Source organism: Oryctolagus cuniculus, chromosome 5 (genome assembly GCF_964237555.1).
Source record: "Oryctolagus cuniculus chromosome 5, mOryCun1.1, whole genome shotgun sequence".
In the NCBI taxonomy this organism is placed as follows: Eukaryota; Metazoa; Chordata; class Mammalia; order Lagomorpha; family Leporidae; genus Oryctolagus; species Oryctolagus cuniculus.
Genome location: NC_091436.1, coordinates 167,123,499 through 167,136,484, shown reverse-complemented (window position 1 = coordinate 167,136,484; position 12,986 = coordinate 167,123,499). Strand labels below are relative to the sequence as shown.

The 12,986-nt window shown below is 48.5% G+C and overlaps 1 protein-coding gene across 2 annotated transcripts in view; it reads right to left on the bottom strand.

Annotated features, from left to right (window-relative positions):
- Positions 1-1,648: 1,648 nt before the first annotated feature.
- SERPINB9 (serpin family B member 9) overlaps positions 1,649-12,986 on the bottom strand; it is a 220,342-nt gene continuing 209,004 nt past the window's right edge. The window contains exons 1-8 of one of the 2 annotated variants that reach the window (XM_002720957.5): positions 12,642-12,801; positions 12,196-12,296; positions 10,228-10,405; positions 8,525-8,662; positions 8,025-8,142; positions 6,594-6,736; positions 4,707-4,862; positions 1,649-3,266 (exon numbers count right to left, since the gene is read on the bottom strand). In XM_002720957.5, coding sequence (XP_002721003.2) covers positions 2,859-3,266; positions 4,707-4,862; positions 6,594-6,736; positions 8,025-8,142; positions 8,525-8,662; positions 10,228-10,395 — 1,131 coding nt within the window. In that variant the 5' untranslated portion in view covers positions 10,396-10,405; positions 12,196-12,296; positions 12,642-12,801 and the 3' untranslated portion in view covers positions 1,649-2,858. Of the gene's footprint in view, positions 3,267-4,706; positions 4,863-6,593; positions 6,737-8,024; positions 8,143-8,524; positions 8,663-10,227; positions 10,406-12,195; positions 12,300-12,641; positions 12,802-12,986 lie in introns of those variants that run through there. The other variant, XM_070074483.1, reaches the window with a different exon arrangement.

The window sequence follows — 12,986 nt, the reverse complement described above, 5'->3', positions numbered from 1 at the left end:
TTTCTGACTCCTACACAGTGCTCCAAAGTGTGCATTACATTTTCCTGATCTGTTTCATCTGAGATGGACATCAAGGTCCAGCTCTTACTGCTGCAGGTGAGGCTGAGGGTCCTAGTCCCTGTCCTTTCACAGACCTGTGCAATGCACCAGGAGAAGTGTACACCCAGAAGGGAGTCTGCTGGAGCCCAGCACAAACACCCACTCTCGTCACCGCCAGATCATTTCCTGGTTTGCTTGGATCAGATCACGTTCCCATGAGGCCTCCTGTTTCCCTACTTCTTGGCTGACACTGGGTGCTGTCCATCGTCCTAACTTGACACCCATCTGATGGATGTGGAACACTATCTCATGGCGCTTCTATTTCTCTGATCATCAGTTCACTACCTTATTCTGTTTGATTTGTAGGAGTTCTTTATATATCCCAGCGTTGATTCCTTATTAACTGGTGTCTACTACTTGTTTAGATAGAATCTTTCCCTTTTGTTTCTTGTCACTACTATTTTTTTTCCAACTCAAAAACAACTACAGGTGCTAGGACAAGCAGATAACCACATGCAAAGAAATTAAGCTGGATTCCACCTCATATCATTTACAAAATTTAAAAATGGTCAAAAATATAAATATGAGAGCCAAAACCGTGAAGTCTTAGAAGAAACATAGAAGTTTATTCATGACATTGGGTTTGGCATTGTGTTCTTAGCCAAGACATTAAAGGTATGAGCAACAAAGGCAAAAAGAGAACTGGATTTCACTGAAATGGAAAGCTTTTGTGATGACTAGTATCAATAAAGTGAAAAGACAACAGTGGAAAATATTAACAAAAAAAATCTCTGATAGGGATTTATTGTCCATAGTACATATTTTTTAAAGAGTTAATTACTTATTTGAGAGGCAGAATTACAGAGAGAGGGAGAGACAGAGAGAGGTCTTACATCCCCTGGTTCACTCCCCAAATGGCCACAACAGCCAGAGCTGGGCTGATCTGAAGCCAGGAGCTTCCATTAGTAGACACCTGGATCAGAAGAGCAACTGGGACACGAACCAGCACCCACGTGGGATACCGGCCCCACAGGCAGAGGCTTAACCTACTACACCACAGTGCCAGCCCTGACAGCCCAATTTTTTTTTTTCAAATGGGCAAAAAGCTTGAGATTTCTCCAAAGATATGGAAATGGCCAACAAGCACACGAAAAGATTCTCAAATTTCTTTTTGCTGAGACAAGCAGATCAAAAACACAATGAGGTATCACCTCATACCCACCCAGATGACAAGAATTTGAAAAAAGAAAATAACAAGTGTTGCTGATGTGTAGAGAAACTGGAAGGCAAACCCACTGCTGGTGGGAATGTTACAGTTTAGTCACTGTACAAAGGACTTCCGTCTGACTCAGCAATTCCATATGTAGGGGTACACCCGAAGAATGGGAAACAGGTATTCAAACAAAACATGTATATGTGTGTTCATAGCAGCACTAGCCACAAATAACTAGAAGGGGGAAACAATACAAATACCTACCAATGGATGAGTGGATAAATTGTGCTATATTATATCTATACAGTGTATAGATATAGGAGTAAGGACTGATACATATTATAGCATGAATGAGCATTGAAAATATTACATTAAATGAAAGAAACCAGACACAAGAGGTCATATATTATATACTTCAATTTATATGAAATTTCCATTATAGGTTAATGCATAGAGAAAACAGATTGCTGGTTACAAGAGGCTGAAGGGGGGAGAACTGAGGAGTGATTGTTTAATGGATACAGAGTTTCCTTTTGGCATTAGGAAGACTGGGGGGCAGGGAGGGAGAACTGAACTGTGTCCTTTACAATGGTTAATTTTATGTTATATGAATGTTACCTCACTAAAAAAATTCACAAAAATCCACAATCAAGTTGGCTATATGACATAAATTAAAGTTATAGCACTCATATATAATCAAATTACTTATGATTGCACTATAAGTGCCACATTGATGTGTAAGATGAATGTCAATCCTCAATGAGCTTAAAGTGTAGTTGAATTTAAGCATTACCCAGGGAGATTAATAAAATGATTATCATGAGAGCAGTGCCCTCAGTGTGCAGTGAAAGGTGAAAGATGTACAGCTGGCTATGGACAAAAGGAAAAATTCTGCATGGCCTTTGAAATGAAATCGATGCATTCAATAGAATTTTTACTGTTAAAATTGGAAGTGGGGAGATACTACAACATGAAGAAAGGGGATATCTTTACAAGAGGATCACGTGATAAGTTTAAAGGCATCAAATAATCAACTCTGGCTGTCATAAAAGCTACATAAATTGGGCACAGGTTTCAAAGGACAACAAGGTGTTTTCAACTCCCAGCACTTAATGCAATGTTTGGCACATACTGGGTGACTGGTGAATGTAAAAAAAAAATGCATCAAAGAAAATTTTTAAAAGTCAATGCAACAGGAAACTATAAATAGTAGCAATGATATCTAGCAACATCTACTGCCATTGAGACAGTCAGATTACGGGAAGTTTGTTGACAGATTTGAGATGCCAAGAAAGTACAATGTGATGAGAATGAATTGCACATGCAATGAGTGGGGAATGTATTTGGAGACCTCTAGGAAAACTTTGCATACCATTCTATGGAATTTGAACTACATCCTACATACAGGAAACCCTATGGCCTGTTGCCGTAGGATATTGCTTTAGTAGTGGTAAGTGAGCGGCCAGTATGGGGAGAGCTGACTATGCAGCACCAAGAAATGGTTCAGAAGAATGAGGAATCTGCCTACGTCTCTGCACGTGGAGACGCAGAGGGGACCATGCAGACACAGAAAGAGGAACATTCTCGCGGGCACAGAAGTGCACTCCTATGGAGAAGAGAACCTGCCACAGAACAGGAGGCTTTTGGTTCTGTTATGCCTGATGAAAAAAAGGAAGGGGTGGTCAGCACGGAACACGGGTCCAGATTCCACGCAGCATTCGAGAACCACCATGGCTGAAGTTGCCGCGGCGGCCTCTGTGCCTTCTTCATTCACCTCCACAAAACTCCTGTGTACAAACTTGGACAGACACAGGTCTCTTTCAGCTGACATGGCTGACAAGTCGGACTTGCCCTGTTGGAAGACATCGACCATTCCCAACTGCTGAAACACCGATTCCATGTCATAATTCTCTTGCAGTTTAAACCTCGGCAGGAAAACTTCAACTTCGGTACTCTTCATACATTCTGGCTTGGTCCAGGCTGTGAATTTCTCAAAAGTGAGATTCTTCTCCACCTGAAAGATCCAAATTAGACTTAAGGATTCAGACGTCAGTGGGTATCTCCAAGTGCACGCACTCCCATAGGCAGGCAGTCCCCTTCCGCTTGCTGATGTGTGTTGATTAGTCACATGGCACAGGAGCTCTTTCATCTGCCAGGAAGCTTGTGAGCTCTCTGACTTGTCGTGTACCCCTTGTGCTATTCCATACACGACTTCCTTACCAAGCAGCCCGGAGGCAGGAAGACTGGGCTGTCTTCTCTCTACCCAACAGCTTCCGAGATACCTTTTACTCTGACAAGTATACATGACCAGATGGACGATGTTCTGTTTTCAACAATGCTTAGTTTTGAGGACAACCATTGCTGGTAAGAAAGAACGGGCTCTCAGTACAAGTCACCCAGAAGGGAAATCTGCCCTGCATTGGTATTACGCGTGATTTCTGGAGTCACAGGAGGTGGACAGACCCCTCGGGTCAAGAGCTCCCATTGCTGGCCATTCGGGTGAGGGTTGACTCGACCTAGGCACCAGTCCTGACATGAGCAAGCAGGGGGCGGCACCAGGTTGGGCTGTCTCTGCTCCCTTCTCTGAGCAATGAACTCCATTCCTTCCTGGCCACCGCCATCCTCTCCCCCCTGCCTTGCTGGAACAAAAATGTAACATTTTTTCTTTCCCCATTTCTGATTCTTAGATTTTTTTAAAAAAATTCATTTGTTTGGAAGTCAAAGTTACAGAGAGAGAGAGAGAGAGAGAGAGGAGAGAGGAGAAACAGAGAGAGAGAGTTCTTCCATCCACTGGCTCACTCCCCAAATGGTCACAATGACTGGGGCTGGGTCAGGCTGAAGCAAGGAGCCAGGAGCTTCTTCCGGATCTCCCATGTGGGTACAGGCGCCCTAGCACTGGGGCCATCCTCTGCTGCTTTCTCAGGCCATTAGCAGGGTACTGGATTGGAAGTGAAGCAGCTGGGACTCGAACCTATAGGATGCCAGCACTGCAGACAGCAGCTTAACCCACCAAGCCACAGCGCCGACCCCTGGTTCTTAGATTTTTTAAAAACATGATACTAAAAACAATGATTATGGTAATAATGGCTCACATATATAGTGGTTTGACATTTGTCAATGTACTAAGCCTTTTTCCTTGAGTTATCACCATTTCTTTCTCTTAAATAACCCTATCAAGTAGACCTTATCATCAGTCCCATTCTAGCTCTGAGAAAACTGAGACCAAGATGTGTTGAGTCACTTGGCAGGGCCATCCAGAGAAGAGAGAAATCCCAAAACTAAGTGCCTGCAAACTGTGCTTTGCCACTGACTTGAAAAGTAAATGCAAATGTGAAAGCAATGCTAGAGTGTTGTCCTAGTAAGAAGGAACACAAAGGATGACACACATGGAGGGTGTCACTGGATTTTCCAGTGGGATTCGGAGCGGGAAGACCCTCAAGCCCTCGCAGCTCACCGTGCTGAGATCCACGCCGCTGTCTGGGAGCAGAATGATCATGCTCAGCTCCTCCTGCTCGTAGGGCAGCTCCAGCACCTGCGCCTGCACCTCGCTCACGTAGGACATTTTAAACTTGGACTCCTGATACATCATCTGCACCGGCCTTTGCTCCTTCTGGTGGAAACGAACAGATGAGTGTGGAATTTTAAAACACGTTACTGAAAGAGGCAAGGAAGAGTTTCCAGTGAACTGTAGCGGATGCCAGGAGTTTTTCAGCACCAGAGGGAACTTTGAAAAGTTCATGGACAATCAGATTAAAAGATGTTCATTTTGTTGCGGAAAAAAAAAAAAATATTTGAAACCCATGTAAGCAAGGGGTCTTCAAAAATTTCATGGGAAATGTGACTTACGATAAAAGTAAATGGATTTTCAAAATTCTTTTGTACCACAATAACCTTTTCTTTTACTTTCATTTGGAAGTAACCTTTAGCTGTGCTCTAGCTAGCACCCACAGAATGTCAAGCAGCTCTGTCTTTTCACCGTAAGTCATCAAAGGAAAGCGGGTAACCGTGCAAAGACACTCTGTTCACCAAAACAAAATCAGTTCCTTCGGGGAAAGGTGTTGAGCCTAGTGGTTAAGACACCATATCCCATCTCTGAATACCTGCATTCAATACCTGGTCTGGCTCCTGACTCCAGCTTCCTGCAAATGCAAACCCTAGGACACTGTGGTGATGGCTCAAGTGACTGGGTTATTACTCAATAACCTGAGAGTTCCTGGCTCTCAGTTTTGGCCTGGTCCAGCTCCAGCTGTTGGAGGTACATGAGGAGTGAACCAATGATGGGAACTCTGTGCGTCTCAAATAAGTACATAAATAATGTTTTTTAAAATGTGGTACCTGGCATTTCCAGAGGAAGTCAGATTTCCTCATTTAAAGTATGCTCAGCCAATTTATCTAAGCAAACAATATGATCACATGAAATTAGGTAGAGAATTTTTCTATTAAATTAGAAAAAAACTTAATAAAGGAGGATGAAACAGTTTCCCAACAGTGTTATTGGAGTATAAACAGATATACCATCCCAGAAAGCAGTCTGGCAACAAAAATACAGAGGCTTCTTCATTGACAAGGGAGACAAGCCTTCTAAATCTATCATAAAATCCAAAAATCATTAAGTCAAACCATTTTTTTTTTTTACAGGCAGAGTGGACAGTGAGAGAGAGAGACAGAGAGAAAGGTCTTCCTTTGCCGTTGGTTCACCCTCCAATGGCCGCTGCGGCCAGCGCGCTGCGGCCGGCGCACCGCGCTGATCCGATGGCAGGAGCCAGGAGCCAGGTGCTTCTCCTGGTCTCCCATGGGATGCAGGGCCCAAGCACTTGGGCCATCCTCCACTGCACTCCCTGCCCACAGCAGAGAGCTGGCCTGGAAGAGGGGCAACCGGGACAGAATCCGGCGCCCCGACCGGGACTAGAACCCGGTGTGCCGGCGCCGCAAGGCGGAGGATTAGCCTAGTGAGCCGCGGCGCCGGCCATAAGTCAAACCATTTTAAGTGGAGGATCATCTATATATACCCACATATATTTTCATTCATTTTAACCCAATTGTCCCAAATCTCATATTCTAAGGGAACGATTTTTAAGGAAAACCTTCAGTTTTCAGGATTAGGTGCTCTCAAGAGAGGTATGAAAACTCTGAGACAGCAGAGCAGTAATAAAATGTGCACAATTAGAGGCAGCAAATATTTTTATTTCTTTAACTTTCTTCTCCTGAATCTATAAATCCATTGAGAAATATACTGTTTCTATTATTTTTAACCCAGTCATCTATGCTCTTACAAAGTCAAGCTTTTCCATTAATTTCTTCATCAAACTAGCATGATTTCTTTTGTCAAGCTTCTCCCTACCTCGTTGATCTTAAAAGGCATTTCCTTTGTGCAGCGTTTATAAAACTTGCTGTCCCACCTTCCTTTGAAGTAGATGGCACTGACGAGAACCAGCTTGGTCTGGGCATTAATGGAGTTTGCCGGCAACAGCTCATTAATTTTACCTGTTGGGAAAAGCAGACACCACATATAGCTGTCTTTTACAGATGTATGATGGATAAACTACGAGAGTTTGCAGCTAGGTAGGACTGAGCCTGAGATACTGGCAGATCCTAAAGTATTCATCAAGAACCAAGCATTCTGCGTCTAGGGATGTTTCAAATGGCCATTGGGTAAAGCACATGGATTCCTGCGTCTCATAGGGGAGGGTCTGGCTTTTAATCCAAGCTCTGCTTCCCATTCTAGATTCCTGCTAGCCCACCCTGGGGGAAGCAGGTGATGGCTCGAGTACTTGTGCCCCTGCCACCCATGGGAGAGACCTGGATTGAGTTCTAGGTTTTAGCCGGGCCCAGTCTTGGCTGCTGACCGACCGCATTTGGGGAGTAAACCAGATGAATGATCTCTTTCTCTTCCCTCTCTCTCTTTTTGTCTACCTTTCAAATAAGATGAATATCAACAAAATAGCTTGAACATTAGTTTTCCGAATGTGCTGAGACTGGATTATTACTTACAGAATTGAGAAACAACACCTGTGAGTGGTATTCTTTGTTACCGACACCTCTGGAAATCCACCAGGTTGAGGATGCCAAGGGACTTCTAAGTCCTCCAGCAAAAAGCAGGCTGGGACAAAGCAGGAACACTATAGCAGGTCAGAGAACAGGACATGGAAGTCGGGCTAGAGGGGCCACAGTTACTTCCTATGGTTAGGACACTCTCCGAAATCAAAAAGAACCCCAAGTGGAGCTCTTTTCAGTCTTTGGAAATGATCAGCCCTGAGAGAGGGCCTGGAGTTGGCCAATCAACTCTAGGCTTCTCAAGTCTAATTATAGGAGCGTGAATGGAAGGCACAAAGGAAGCAGAAGTCATTGTAACTTGTGAAGACAGTGGCGATGAAGGCCTCAGGGAACCTGGAAGCAGCAGCCCAAGTGCATGGCTCAATCTCCCTCACAGACATGGTGGGGTCACTGACTGGTGCACATCACAGGCTAGTGAAAGGATGTTTTATTAGAAGTTACTAAGCTGGAAGTCCAACCTAAGAGTTTCCTTTTGATGTCTGCAGCAGGCATTCTGGTCCTAGGAGAATACACAAAATTCTGTTGGAAACCTGAACATGTGCTAGGAACCTTTATGAATCCGCTGGAGCTCAACTAATAACACAAGGTTAACCACCGGAAACAGCGGTGAAATCCCAGGAGGAAGAGGGGGAGGAGAGGAAGAGGGGGAGGAGAGGAAGAGGGGGAGGAGAGGAAGGAGGGCGGGTGGGAGCAGCGCGCAGCAACACATCCTTCTGACCTTCTGTCTTCTTGGAGACCCAGGTGTTTATATGGTTCCTGGATTTCTCTGCAGCTCTGGCAAAACAAAGCTGCTCCAGCTCAGCGTGGTAGAACTGAACGCAGGCTTCCTTAAACGTCTTTGGAGAGAAAAGCATCCAGTGAGGCTGCCTGGCTGAACGAGATGCCAGCAAGCTGCCAAAAATTCTGATCTCACATTCACTTTTTAGTTAAAAAGAGCATATGCATCTCCTAAAAGTGGTCCCATCCTAGTCTAGCATGTGTGAAAATATCAGAGTTTGCAACTAGGTAAGGACTGAGTCTCCAACTAGCAGAGATGAATATAGCAATTTTACAGTCACATTTTAAAGAAGGCAAGGTGCAATTGTGAAACTGGCATCCTTAAAAAAGAAAAAAAAGTTCACTAGACGTTTCCCAAGTTCTCTAAGGTGTTTCTCCCAGGCTCTACGTGACCAGGTATTTTGAATACAACTGTGTTACAGTTCTACTGATTGGACTTACAGAGAGGAATTCACAAGTCTTCTCTCCAAAGAGCCTGTTGGCTGTTCTAAGCAGGTACTGCATGCCCGGCCTGTTCAGGTCGGTGAGAAGTGACTGGAAGCCCTGGTGCACATCCTTCTCTGTGGTCAAAGAAAGCACCTGTAGAGAAAAATCATTAAAAATGACCTCCTTGCTCTTGGGTTTGTTATGCTCCATAAAAGTATCCCTTGAGAGGAGGCTGTTTTTATTTTAATGGACCATTTATTGCATGCTGGAGGAGTGACACTCTTGGGAGTGGGGGAGGAGTGGAGAGAACAAGGGCAAGAGAGGCCCAGAGAAGGGGCTCCTAAGTTCCACACCCCACAAAGAGCACACCTTCCACAGAGGAAAACTTGCCTATAAAACATATCCCAAAAAAGACATAGTTAAAGGCACTAAAAATGCAAAGAAAAATGGGCAGAAATACAACCACAATACATATCTCCAAAAGGAAGGAAGGCTCTGAAATGTGTAATGTGATTAGTAAGACTAAAACATAGTTATTAAGATTGTACCCTCAGCCGGCGCCGCGGCTCACTAGGCTAATCCTCCGCCTAGCGGCGCCGGCATACCAGGTTCTAGTCCCGGTCGGGGCGCCGGATTCTGTCCCGGTTGCCCCTCTTCCAGGCCAGCTCTCTGCTGTGGCCCGGGAGGGCAGTGGAGGATGGCCCAAGTGCTTGGGCCCTGCACCCCATGGGAAACCAGGATAAGCACCTGGCTCCTGGCTTTGGATCAGCGCGGTGCGCCGGCCGCAGCGCGCCAGCTGTGGCGGCCATTGGAGGGTGAACCAAAAGCAAAAGGAAGACCTTTCTCTGTCTCTCTCTCTCTCTCACTGTCCACTCTGCCTGTAAAAAAAAAAAAAAAAAAAAAAAAAAAAAAAAAAAAAAAAAAAAAAGATTGTACCCTCAAGAGACTAATATTTTTTAAAAAATGCAACACTAGGCTCTAAAGAGTCTTCAAACCTCACTCCCTGGTGATGAGACGGAAATGATCATAATGAGTAAGCTTGCAGTAAAGGCTCATCAAGGGAAGAGAAAGTCATTCTGAAACAAGCAGCCACCCTCCCACGAGGCAGGTGCTCAGACATGACACACATGTCGTCGGATTCTTCTAGGACTCCTGCACACCCCGTCAACCCAGGGACAGGGACTGGTTCTCTAACCCCTTCCAGATGGCCACGGAACATCTGTGGAACAGCAGGAATGAGCCTTCACCGTCTGGTCTGGCGTGTCATTAAGCACAGGCCTTGTGCATGTTTCTGTTCATGTATGGCCTGAGCGAGGGACACAGGCTGGGACACAGAGGCCGTGCGACAGGCATCAGCCTCCCTGCCAACGAGCAGTTATAGCTGCAAAGTCTTTGCCCCCAAACTGAGAGCCACGTCGGCAGCTTAGGCTTCACATAGTTGCGGTATCACTTTCTAAATACAAAGACAATGCAGGACAAAAACTTGACAGCGTTCTCCAGGTCACTACCCGGGGCAACACTGTCCCCACACAAAGAAAACCTCAGTGGAGGAGGTGCGTGTCTCTCCTTCCCCTCGGCACCTCCCTGGGAGACTCACCCCTCTGAAAACAGTGCAGGCCCCCGGCCTGCCTTCCTTCCCGGGCACGAGTAGGAAGCTGGAGACAGAGCGAAGCAGCCACAGCCTGGCCCCCACCGAGGGCCACAGTGGGCCAGCTTACCTGGGCCACCTGGGCCGCGGTGTTGCCCTTTGCCCCCAAGAGGACCATGGCCAGGGCGGAGGAGATGCTCACGGGAGAATAAAACACATTGTTCGAAGGGTTGTCTTGACATAATCCCTTTAAGAGGCGGATGGCAAAGGTGCCACTGGCTTCCGAGAGAGCGTCCATGCTGCAGGGTCTAGATGCAAAGAAGAGGGAGAAAGCACTGTGTCTACACAGCCCTGGGCGCACTCAGACCTGGAGGGCTACTTTTGGTTTCCATCTTTTCTTTAAAAAAGATTTATTTATTTATTTGAGAGTCAAAATTACAGAGAGAGAGAGAGAAAGGTCTTCCATCTGCTGGTTCACTCCCAAAATGGCCACAACTGCCAGGGCTGGACCAAGCCAGAGCCAGGAGCCAGGAGCTTCCTCTGGTCTCCCACATGGGTGCAGGGGCCCAAGCACTTGGGCCATCTTCTGCTGCCTCCCCAGGCACATCAGCAGGGAGCTGGGTCAGAGTGGGGCAGCTGGGACTCAAACCAGCCCACACGGGATGCCTGCACTGCAGACAGCTGCCCCACAGCAATGGCTTCTTGGTTTTCGTCTTGATGCTCAGGGACTTTGAGGCCTGGGAGAAATCTACTCCAGGTTGTTCCTCATCCGAGCAGTAAATCCGGATTCCAAGGTAATTCATCAACCAGCTTGAGAGCCTCAGGAGGATGCCCAGGCCTGACTTACTTGATCAAACAGACAGACAGACACAGAGGACAGAGCTGGGAGCAGTGAGCTCTGGTGTCACCCGTACTGTGTCTGGCTCCTGCATCATTTTGCTTTCAGTCTTCTTGCTCATTTGGAAACATGGATTTGGGAGCTTTACTCAGAGTCACAGCCAAAGCCCTGAGAGTGGGCTGTGCATGAGACAGGGGAGCCCTGATCCCTGTAGAAACACAAGGCAAGGAGGGAGCTGAGAAAACTGTGAAAGGAGAGGAAGTAAAACCAGCCAGAACAGGAAAGCAAAAGTGGACATGCAGGGGCAGCTCTGGCCTCAGGACAGTCCTGTCACCCTCCCCCAGCCCCCGGGGTCCTTGGGAATGCCAGCCTGAGTCACCAGCTGGGAGAACCCCTGACTTCTTCCTCCTAGCTCTCCCTCCTCCCCCAACACCCACTGCCAAGGCCTGCCCTCTGCCCCCAACTCCCTCCACCCTACCTACTTCTAACCCTGTGCCTGGTCTAGGCCACCCAGGCTCCTCCTGAGAGCCCCTCACCCCCTGCCTGGGAACCCCCACTCCAGTGGGCCTGTGCTCACTAAAACATAAGTCCAGTCAGCTAGGGCACTGGCCCCAAACAGTCAAGGAGAGCTACCCAGCGCGCACACACACACACACACACAAACTATGCAACATCCTGAGAGAAAGGCTGCATCTTGATCCTTTGACCCCCCCACACCCCCACTCCAAATCAAGGCCACACCCATGGCCTTCAAATGAGCTCTAAGCTTGGGGCCAGGGTTGTGGGGCAGTGGGTTACTGCTGCTGCCTGCAAACCCAGCATCCCATATGGGGGCGCTGGTTTGAGTCCCGGCTGCTCCACTTCCACTCCAGCTCCCTGCTAATGTGCCTAGGAAGGCAACCGAGGATGGCCCAAGTTGTCACCCACGTGAGAGACCCAGATGGAGCTCCTGGATATTTGTAGAGTGAACCAGCAGATGGACAATCTCTGTGTGTGTGTGTCTCTCCCTCTGTAACTCTGCCTTCCAAATAAATACATAAATCTTTAAACAAACAAAATCTCTCTAATCTTGTTTCATGTAAGTGGCCTTCCCTTCACCCAACCCCTTCCCCTACTCCAGCCTCTCCCTCTGGCCACCCTGAAGACCTTTCAAAGCCACCCCTGAACCTTTGCAACCTGTGGATCCCACGAAGGCCCCTGACCCTACAGGCTTCTTTGCAAGCCGTCCTGCGGGCCGGCGCGTCCCTGCTCAGCCCTTACCTTGATTCCTTGTGTCCTTGGAGCTAGCCCAGGAGACCCGACGCGCTCGCAGGCAGAGGCCGCCGCTGGCACCACTGATTCTGAGGCCCTGGAAGCTGGCTCTGGGGAACAGGAAGGGCCTCATCAATTTGGGGTAAATTCTGGGAGGATTGAGGTGGACCGGGAGTGACTTTTAGCGGGCAGAGGTAAAGCAGAACGGAGGGGAGAGGCGCGCAGAGAGAGAGGACGCAGCCGTAGGGGCTGCGAGGGACACCTGGAGAGGCCCCTGGGAGAGGACCCTGCAGAGGGGCGGGGTCCGCGGCCCACGGGGGACTGCGCAGCAGACAGCCCAGCTGCGCCACCGACCGGCTGGGATGGCCAGAGGCGATTTCTGTAAACAGCGCCACTGCCCGCCTCCAGGGTCTCCTCGTCGAGAGCTGGCTCCCCCTGCCTCGGCCGGTGCTCACCTGCAGCCTCCTGCCTGGCTCCCTCCGCGCCCGGACGCCTACCCCTGCCGGCGCACGCAGCCTTTATACCCCAACCGCCCCAGCCCCACGGAACTCTGCTGACCCCGCGGTGGGCGGGCGGAGCTGCGAGGGGGCGGCGCCCGGGTGTCTGGGGTCACTGCGGGCGCGGGCGTCTCCGGTGCTGGCGCTCGCTCGGCGCCCGGGTCTCCTCCTCGCCTGCGCGCGCCTGGCCTGAGCGGACCGGGCCCAGCCTGGCCTCGCCGCTGCGCCCCGGCCGGACACTCGGCGTCCTTGGCGCCAGGGTGACTCCAAAGCGGCATCGGAAAAGCTAGGGCGTCGTGGCGC